At 48.8% G+C, this 10,763-nt stretch overlaps 1 protein-coding gene across 2 annotated transcripts in view; it reads left to right on the top strand.

Annotated features, from left to right (window-relative positions):
• GCC2 (GRIP and coiled-coil domain containing 2) overlaps positions 1 to 10,763 on the top strand; it is a 244,476-nt gene that overhangs the window by 22,666 nt on the left and 211,047 nt on the right. For both annotated transcript variants that reach the window (XM_063953814.1, XM_063953812.1), the window contains exon 2: positions 9,887 to 9,943. In XM_063953814.1, coding sequence (XP_063809884.1) covers positions 9,887 to 9,943 — 57 coding nt within the window. The remainder of the gene's footprint in view (positions 1 to 9,886; positions 9,944 to 10,763) is intronic.

Raw genomic sequence — 10,763 nt, 5'->3', positions numbered from 1 at the left:
ACTCAGTGATAGTGTTTATCCCTACATTATATAGCGCTCTGGTGTGTGCTGGCATACTCTCTCTCCGTCTCCCCAAAGGGCTGTGTGGGGTCCTGTCCTCAGTCAGAGCATTCCCTGTGTGTGTGCGGTGTGTCGGTACGGCTGTGTCGACATGTTTGATGAGGAGGCTTATGTGGAGGCGGAGCAGATGCCGATAAATGGGATGTCGCCCCCTGGGGGCCGACACCAGAGTGGATGGATAGGTGGAAGGTATTAACCGACAGTGTCAACTCCTTACATAAAAGGCTGGATGACGTAACAGCTATGGGACAGCCGGCTTCTCAGCCCGCGCCTGCCCAGGCGTCTCAAAGGCCATCAGGGGCTCAAAAACGCCCGCTCCCTCAGATGGCAGACACAGATGTCGACACGGAGTCTGACTCCAGTGTCGACGAGGTTGAGACATATACACAATCCACTGGGAACATCCGTTACATGATCCCGGCAATAAAAAATGTGTTACACATTTCTGACATTAACCCAAGTACCACTAAAAAAGGGTTTTATGTTTGGGGAGAAAAAGCAGGCAGTGTTTTGTTCCCCCATCAAATGAGTGAATGAAGTGTGAAAAAGCGTGGGTTCCCCCGATAAGAAACTGGTAATTTCTAAAAAGTTACTGATGGCGTACCTTTTCCCGCCAGAGGATAAGTTACGCTGGGAGATATCCCCTAGGGTGGATAAGGCGCTCACACGTTTGTCAAAAAAGGTGGCACTGCCGTCTTAGGATACGGCCACTTTGAAGGTACCTGCTGATAAAAAGCAGGAGGCTATCCTGAAGTCTGTATTTACACACTCAGGTACTAGACTGAGACCTGCAGATAGTGCTGCTGCAGCGTAGTCTGTAACCCTGTCAAACAGGGATACTATTTTGCGAACATAAGTCGTCGTCTTATATATGAGGGATGCACAGAGGGATATTTTGCCGGCTGGCATCCAGAATTAATGCAATGGCCATTCTGTCTGGAGGGTATTAGAGACCCGACACTGGACAGGTGATGCTGACTTTAAAAGGCACATAGAGCCTTATAAGGGTGAGGAATTGTTTGGGGATGGTCTCTGGGACCTCGTATCCACAGCAACAGCTGGGAAGAAAAAATTTTACCTCGGGTTTCCTCACAGCCTAAGAAAGCACTATATTATCAGGTACAGTCCTTTCGGCTTCAGAAAAGCAAGCGGGTCAAAGGCGCTTCCTTTCTGCACAGTGACGAGGGAAGAGGGAAAAAGCTGCACCAGTCAGCCAGTTCCCAGAATCAAAATTCTTCCCCCGCTTCCTCTGAGTCCACCGCATGACGCGGGGGCTCCACAGGCGTAGCCAGGTACGGTGGGGGTCGCCTCAAAAATTTCAGCGATCAGTGGGCTCGCTCACAGGTGGATCCCTGGATCCTTCAAGTAGTATCTCAGGGGTACAGGCTGGAATTCGAGGCGTCTCCCCCCCGCCGTTTCCTCAAATCTGCCTTGCCGACAACTCCCTCAGGCAGGGAGGCTGTGCTAGAGGCAATTCACAAGCTGTATTCCCAGCAGGTGATAGTCAAGGTGCCCCTACTTCAACAAGGACGGGGTTACTACTCCACACTGTTTGTGGTACCGAAACCGGACGGTTCGGTGAGACCCATTTTAAATTTGAAGTCCTTGAACACATACATAAAAAAATTCAAGTTCAAGATAGAATCGCTCAGGGCGGTTATTGCAAGCCTGGAGGAGGGGGATTACATGGTATCCCTGGACATCAAGGATGCTTACCTACATGTCCCCATTTACCATCCTCACCAGGAGTACCTCAGATTTGTGGTACAGGATTGCCATTACCAATTCCAAACACTGCCGTTTGGACTGTCCACGGCACCGAGGGTCTTTACCAAGGTAATGGCAGAAATGATGATACTCCTTCGAAAAAAGGGAGTTTTTAAGTATCCCGTACTTGGACGATCTCCTTATAAAGGCGAGGTCCATGGAGCAGTTGTTGGTCGGAGTAGCACTATCTCGGGAAGTGCTACAACAGCACGGATGGATTCTATACATTCCAAAGTCACAGCTGGTTCCTACCACACGCCTGCTGTTCCTGGGGATGGTTCTGGACACAGAACAGAAAAAAGTGTTTCTCCCGCAGGAGAAAGCCAAGGAGCTGTCATCTCTAGTCAGAGACCTCCTAAAACCAAAACGGGTATCGGTGCATCACTGCACACGAGTCCTGGGGAAAATGGTGGCTTCATACGAAGCAATTCCATTCGGCAGGTTCCATGCAAGGACCTTCCAGTGGGACCTCTTGGACAAGTGGTCGGGATCGCATCTTCAGATGCATCGTCTGATAACCCTGTCTCCAAGGACCAGGGTGTCTCTACTGTGGTGGCTGCAGAGTGCTCATCTTCTAGAGGGCCGCAGATTCGGCATACAGGACTGGGTCCTGGTGACCACGGATGCCAGCCTTCGAGGCTGGGGAGCAGTCACACAGGGAAGAAACTTCCAAGGACTATGGTCAAGTCAGGAGACTTCCCTGCACATAAATATTCTGGAACTAAGGGCCATTTACAATGCCCTAAGTCAGGCAAAACCCCTGCTTCAAAACCAGCCGGTACTGATCCAGTCAGACAACATCACGGCAGTCGCCCATGTAAACCGACAGGGCGGCACAAAAAGCAGGATGGCGATGGCAGAAGCCGCAAGGATTCTCCGATGGGCGGAAAATCACATAATAGCACTGTCGGCAGTGTTCATTCCGGGAGTGGACAACTGGGAAGCAGACTTCCTCAGCAGACACGACCTACACCCGGGAGAGTGGGGACTTCATCCAGAAGTCTTCCTACTGTTGGTAAACCGTTGGGAAAGGCCACAGGTGGACATGATGGCGTCCTGCCTCAACAAAAAGCTAAAGAGATATTGCGCCAGGTCAAGGGACCCTCAGGCGATAGCTGTGGACGCGCTAGTGACACCGTGGGTGTACCAGTCGGTTTATGTGTTCCCTCCTCTGCCCCTCATACCAAAGGTACTGAGAATTAATAAGAAGGCGAGGAGTAAGAACGATACTCGTGGTTCCGGATTGGCCAAGAAGAGCTTGGTACCCGGAACTTCAAGAAATGTTATCAGAGGACCCATGGCCTCTACCGCTCAGACAGGATCTGCTACAGCAGGGGCCCTGTCTGTTCCAAGACTTACCGCGGCTGCGTTTGACGGCATGGCGGTTGAATTCTGGATCCTAAAGGAAAAGGGCATTCCGGAGGAAGTCATTCCTACGCTGATAAAAGCCAGGAAAGAAGTAACCGCAAACCATTATCACCGCATTTGGCGAAAATATGTTGCGTGGTGTGAGGCCAGGAAGGCCCCCACAGAGGAATTTCAGCTGGGTCGTTTTCTGCACTTCCTACAGCCAGGAGTGACTATGGGCCTAAAATTGGGTTCCATTAAGGTCCAGATTTCGGCTCTGTCGATTTTCTTCCAGAAAGAACTGGCTTCACTGCCTGAAGTTCAGACTTTTGTAAAGGGAGTGCTTCATATTCAGCCCCCTTTTGTGCCTCCTGTGGCACCTTGGGATCTCAATGTGGTGTTGAGTTTCCTAAAATCACATTGGTTTGAACCTCTTAAAACCGTGGATCTCAAATATCTCACGTGGAAAGTGGTCATGTTATTGGCCTTGGCTTCGGCCAGGCGTGTGTCAGAATTGGCGGCTTTGTCGTGTAAAAGCCCTTATCTGATTTTCCATATGGATAGGGCAGAATTGAGGACTCGTCCCCAGTTTCTCCCTAAGGTGGTATCAGCTTTCACTTGAACCAACCTATTGTAGTGCCTGCGGCTACTAAGGACTTGGAGGATTCCAAGTTACTGGACGTAGTCAGGGCCTTGAAAATTTATGTTTCCAGGACGGCTGGAGTCAGGAAAACTGACTCGCTTTTTATCCTGTATGCACCCAACAAAATAGGTGCTCCTGCTTCTAAGCAGACTGTTGCTCGCTGGATTTGTAGCACAATTCAGCTGGCGCATTTTGCGGCTGGTTTGTCGCATCCTAAATCAGTGAAAGCCCATTCCGCGAGGAAGGTGGGCTCATCTTGGGCGGCTGCCCGAGGGGTCTCTGCTTTACAACTTTGCCGAGCTGCTACTTGGTCAGGGGCAAACACGTTTGCTAAATTCTACAAATTTGATACCCTGGCTGAGGAGGACCTTGAGTTCTCTCATTCGGTGCTGCAGAGTCATCCGCACTCTCCCGCCCGTTTGGGAGCTTTGGTATAATCCCCATGGTCCTTACGGAGTCCCCAGCATCCACTAGGACGTTAGAGAAAATAAGAATTTACTCACCGATAATTCTATTTCTCGTAGTCCGTAGTGGATGCTGGGCGCCCATCCCAAGTGCGGATTGTCTGCAATACTTGTATATAGTTATTGCCTAACTAAAGGGTTATTGTTGAGCCATCTGTTGAGAGGCTCAGTTGTTATTCATACTGTTAACTGGGTAAAATATCACGAGTTATACGGTGTGATTGGTGTGGCTGGTATGAGTCTTACCCGGGATTCAAAATCCTTCCTTATTGTGTCAGCTCTTCCGGGCACAGTATCCTAACTGAGGTCTGGAGGAGGGGCATAGAGGGAGGAGCCAGTGCACACCAGGTAGTACCAAATCTTTCTTTTAGTGTGCCCAGTCTCCTGCGGCGCCATCTATTCCCCATGGTCCTTACGGAGTCCCCAGCATCCACTACGGACTACGAGAAATAGAATTATCGGTGAGTAAATTCTTATTTTTTCCCTACTACTAATCCTACGGAAGGATCTGGTACTCTCTCGTTCAAGAGATGTCCCCCTCGCCAGTTTTGCACTACGGCGCTCCTTTCAGATCCGTTAAAGGTGCAAACTCTACAAACTGTGGTGATTTCCCTCCTGAGTGCAGTAGTGGTTGTGCCGGTACCTCAGTCCCGGAGAGGCAGAGGTTATTATTCGACCCTGTTTCTGTCCCGAAACTCAATGGGTCTTTCCGGCCTATACTAAATCTCAAATCTTTGAACAAGTTTGTGAGTGTGTCCAGGTTTCATATGGAGACAATGCGCTCCATTGTACTGGCTAGGGAACCTGGAGACTATCTATCCCTGGATATACAGGATGCATACCTGCATATACCTTTTGCCATATCGCATCAGCAATTTCTGTGGTTTGCTAATGGCAACATCCCTTTCAGTTCCAGGTGCTGCCATTTGGATTGGCTACGGATCCTCGGATCTTCACAAAGTCATAGCTGTTATGACGGCTCATCTCCATCGCCAGGGAGTCTGCATCCTGCCATATCTAGAAAACCTGATTATTCTGGCAAATTCCCACGAAGTCCTTCTCTGTCATCTGCAACTGAAGGTAACCTTCCTAAAAGCCCACGGGTGGCTTATCAAATGGAAGAAGTCCTCGCTCGTCCCAGCTCAAAGCATGGTGCACCTGAGGGGCACTCTTGGACACACAGAGTCGGAGACTGTTTCTGTCTCAAGAATAAGTTCTGAAGATTCAGGACAGGATAAGATGCTTCCTTAGGATTACTGCTGTGGTGGTATGTACAATCTACACAATATTCTCTTATATTTCTGTAATGTCTATGTGGAGATTTCTAATAAAAAATATTTTTGAAAAAAAAATAAAAATGCTTCCTTAGTTGTCCCGGAGTGTCTATACACTCAGCGATGCAAGTACTTGACCTGATGGTATTGGCCTTCGACATGGTAGAGTACGCTCAATTTCATTCCCGCCCACTACACAGTTTTAATCCTTTCCAAGTGGGACGGCTTGCCTCATTGGATCAGATTTCACATGATCTCTTTGACTCCGGAGGTTCGCCTGTCGCTGACCTGTTGAATCCAGGACCAGCAAGAGCAGGGACCGTCCCTTCTGGGTTCTGCTGACAACGGACACCAGTCTGAGGGGATGTGGAGTGGTGTTGGAGCAACACTCTTTTCAAGGTCGTAGGATCAAGGAGGAATCACTCCTTCCAATAAATATTCTGGAGCTGAGGGCAGTGTTCAATGCACTATTTCTCGCCTTACATCTAGTACAGAACAGGCCTGTTCATGTGTGATCAGACAATGCCACCACAGTGTCATGCATAAACCATCAAGGCGGCTCTCGAAGCCGCATGACAAGGATGGAAGTGTCAAAAATCCTTTGTTGGGCGGAACGCCATCTGCCAACCATATCGGCAGTGTTCATTCCGGGTGTCCTAAACTGGGAAACTGACTTCATCAGTCGCCAGGACGTACACGCCGGATAGTGGAGTCGTCTTCCAGAAGTCTTTCAACTCCTAGTGGACAGGTGGGGTATACCTGATGTAGACCTCATGGCGTCTCGACACAATCACAAGGTTCCGGTCTTCGGATCAAGGACCAGGGATCCTCAAACAGCATTCATTGACGCACTGGCGGTTCCATGGAACTTTCGGCTGCCCTACGTGTTTCCTCCAGTGTCTCCTGTCCAGGGTACTACGGAACTTCAATCAAGAAGGAGGAATACTACTTCTATTCGCTCCAGCGTGTCCTCGACGGCAATGGTTCTCAGGCCTGCAGGGTCTATTGACGAAGCATCCCCTTCCACTTCCTCAGCGCCCGTACCTCCTCGTACAGGGACCTTGTCTCTACCCAGACCTGGCAAAACTGGCCTTGACGACGTGGCTCCTGAAGCATCACTCCTGAGGGTCAAAGGATTTCCGAGGCGGTTATCCTAACTATATGTAGACAAGCAAACCGGCATATGCCCGGATTTAATACAAGGATGGAATTCTTACTTCACCTGGTGTGCTGATAAGAATTATGATGTCTCTATGTTCAGAACTTCCAGAATCTGGCTTTTCTGCTACGAGGCCTTGACTTAGGTCTCCGTCTGGCCTCCCTCAAGGTTCATGTACCTGCCTTGTCGGATGGTTTCAGAGAAAAATTGCGTCTATACCTGACGTTCATACTTTCAACCAGGGCGTACTTAGGATTCAGCCTCCCTATGGGGGTCAATCCGAGTGGATCGTAGTTGTGCTAAATTTAGTACAGCTACGATCAGGCACTCTGCGGCGGGATGCCCAGCACAGGGCTAGTCCGCACTGCATGTCAGTGCCGCCCGACCCCCACGCAGAAATGCAAAAGCGCCCCCCTCCCCCCCCCCCCCCCAACGGTCCGGCCACATCTGCGTTGCTGGACCGCACACCCCTAAACGGCGGCTTAACGCTGCCATCCAGCCCCCTCCCGCCCAGCGACCGCCTCTGCCTGTCAATCAGGCAGAGGCAATCGCTAGTGTCCGACAGCCTACGGCTGCCCGGCATGCGCCGGCGCACTGCGGCGCCTGTGCATGCGTAGTTCCGACCCGATCGCTGCGCTGCGATAAACTGCAGCGAGCGAACGGGTCGGAATGACCCCCTATGTCCCTCCTGTGGCTCCATGGGATTGACTGTTGTACTGAAAGCCCTGCAAGAGTCTCCAATAAACCTCTTGAGTCGGCGGATCTTAAATGGCTAATGGCCAAGGTCCTGTTCTTGCTGGCTTATTTGCCTCGGCAAGACTAGTGTTGGACTTAGGCGCCTTGTCCTGTCGTCCACCCTATTTGATTTTTCACAGTGACCGGGCAGTTTTACGAACTCAACCGGGTTATTTGCCTAAGGTGGTGTCATCTTTTCACCTTAACCAATAGATTGTGGTTCCGGCCTTTATCTCTTCAGACTTGTCTTCCAAAGAGCGTTCTTTGGATGTGGTAAGGGTTATCCTTATTTATGTGGAGAGGACTGCCTCTATCAGGAGGTTAGATTCCCTTTTTGTACTGTTTGGTTTCTGCAAACGTGGCTGGCCTGCGAATAAGCAAACCTTGGCGAGATGGATTAGAAGGATGATTACGCAAGCTTATGCACAGGCTGGACTCCCAGCTTCTGCTGCTATTAAAGCCCATTCTGCTCGGTCTGTTGGACCTTCTTGAGCGGCCCGCTGTGGCTCGTCCGCAGAGCAATGTGCAGATGGCTACGTGGTCCTCAGTCAACACGTTTATTAGGTTTTATGCCTTTGAGATTTCTGCCTCCCAGGATGCTTCCTTTGGACGCCGGGTTCTCATACCTGCTAAGGTGCGTCCCCTCCCTTGAGGAACTGCTTTAGGACATCCCCGATGTTTTCCTGTGGAATCCAATGTATCCTGCTCCAGAAAAGGAGAGTTATGGTAGACATACCATTGTTAACTCTCTTTCTGCGAGGTACATTGGTTTCACCTGGCGCCCACCCCGACGCACCTTGCTTATATGAGTTTGTATGGCATTAGCCGCTGATACCTTTTCCTGTCGTGAGAATGTGGTTCTATGGGGGTCATTTTGACTCGTTCGCACGCAGCGGTTCACGAGATAGGACTGCGGCTGCGCGGCGCCCACAATGCGCATGCAACGCCGCCATCGCAGAAAGTGATCGCAGCGGCGATCGCAAGAAGATTGACGGTGGGGAGGCGTTCCGGGGTGTCCACTCATCGTTTTCTGGACATGGAGATCCGAATGCAGGCGTTTGAAGGGCGGATGTCTGACGTCAATCCCGGAACCTTCGTCGCTGGATCCGTCGCACATGGTAAGTAGGTCTGACCCTGGTCTTGTTTTGCAGGAAACTTTTTTAGCATAGCAGGGCTGCACAAGTGATCGCAACCCTGCTATGCTAAAATACACTCCCCCATAGGCGGCGTCAAGTTGATCGCACGAGCAGCATAAAGTTTGCTACGTGTGATCAACTTGGAATGACCCCTTATGTGACTAACATCTGCCTTCTCTCTTGTCTGCTCCTGCATTGTACTGGTTAATGAAACAGAGCTCTCAGTGCCTGGAGGCAGGGTTTATAGGGGAGGCCCCAAAGCATTCTGGGACAACCTAAAGCTTTAGCCTGTTGGTCCTCTGGATCAAGATCCACTCTACACCCCAATGTTTTCCTGTGGAATCAATGTACCTCGCATTAAGAGAGTTAACAATGGTAAGTCTACCATAACTCCTTTTTTTTTTTTTTTTTTGTATACTGCATTCTTAGGAGCCCTGTACCCTATAATTATGGGATCCGGTCTGAAGATCGACAGTGTCTAGGTCGACAATGTTTAGGTCGACAGTCACTAGGTCGACATGGATGGAAGGTCGACAGGGTTTCTAGGTCGACAGGGTTTCTAGGTCGACAGGTCTTAAGGTCGACAGGTCTAAAGGTCGACATGAGTTTTTCACATTTTTATTTTTTTTGGATTTTTTCATACTTAACGATCCACGTGGACTACGATTGGAACGGTAAAGTGTGCTGAGCGAAGGCACCATGCCCGAAGCATGGCGAGCGAAGCGGTGCACTAATTTGGGATCCCGGTCACTCTACGAAGAAAACGACACAAAAATAAATAAATCCTCATGTCGACCTTTAGACCTGTCGACCTAGCACATGTCGACCTAGAAACCCTGTCGACCTTCCATCCATGTCGACCTAGTGACTGTCGACCTATAGTGGTCGACCTAAACATTGTCGACCTAGACACTGTCGATTTGATGAACCACTCCCATAATTATATGCAGTAGAATTGTAGATTAATAATGTTTTCATTCAGTACAGATAACTGGAATGCTACTTGATCATAGTAAATATTTTATTACTAAATAACTGAGATGTATAACATACATGTAGTCTGTTCAGTAATATCAATACTGTAATGTATGTTTTTGAAGAGTATAATTTTTATTGTGTTGTGGGGATTTAGGTTTTAAAATAAAGTGACTGTTTAGTGTATCTTGTTATTTACAGAAAAATATTGAGGTTATTGCCCTTTTAATTGTTGGGCATACACATGATCAGAAGCCCCATTGTTTTTCGAACTTTGTAAATCAACCCTTGGGTCCTTATAACCTTGTATAATGGTTCTTCCCTAGGACACTGGTCAGGATGGACTTTCATCACCTGCTACTCCAGGAGCAGGCAAGTCTAAGGTAATCACATTTTCATTTTTGTTTTGAAATTGCCTCATAAAGCGTGACCAATCTTTATGCTTTGTAGAATTTCTGTATACACCCGTCATCTAATTCATGAAAACCGGCTTGTTAATTAAGGGAATGTGTGCAGCCTGCTCTGTGTAACCTAATTATGTGTGTGAGTAACCACATTTTTTGACGTTGACTGTGTTGTAATTGTGCTGCATTCATCTCTCTAATACCAGCCTTCATTTTCTATATATAGATGTAGCATTCTTTTAAATTGACATTTAAAATGAGAAGCCGGTTATGGGTTAAATGTAGATTTAAGATTGATACATCAGTATTGTCAATCAATTTGATGCACTGTTTTTAGGAAGGCACTTTTAGATTTGTGATCGTCACAGTCTGTCAGAATAATCACAGCACAAAAGATAATTTGCTGCATGTGTACTTGAAATCCGAGAGGCACTCGATAATCCCAGCTGTCGGGATCCCGGCGCTCTGCATGCCTGTGCCGGGATCCCGACAACTATTCTCCCTCTTGAGGTGTCAACGACACATCTGGAGGGAGAATAAATAGCATGGCGTACATAGCGCGCCAATATACCCACAGCGTGGCGAGTGCAGCGAGCCCGCAAGGGGTTCTTTTGCGCTCGCCCCGCTGCCGGCATTCCGGCGGTCAGGATCCTGGTGCTAGAATATCGCAGTACACCTTGAAATCCAATATTGCTGGGGACTGTTTTGTCTACAATGTGAAACCAGGGTTCCCTCACTCCTATCATGTTAAAGGGTAATTTGTACCCAAAAATTTGGGTGAAGTTCAAAGAGCTAGAAT

The sequence above is a fragment of the Pseudophryne corroboree genome, chromosome 2 (genome assembly GCF_028390025.1).
Source record: "Pseudophryne corroboree isolate aPseCor3 chromosome 2, aPseCor3.hap2, whole genome shotgun sequence".
NCBI classification, from domain to species: domain Eukaryota; kingdom Metazoa; phylum Chordata; class Amphibia; order Anura; family Myobatrachidae; genus Pseudophryne; species Pseudophryne corroboree.
This window is presented reverse-complemented; position numbering and strand designations above follow the sequence as displayed.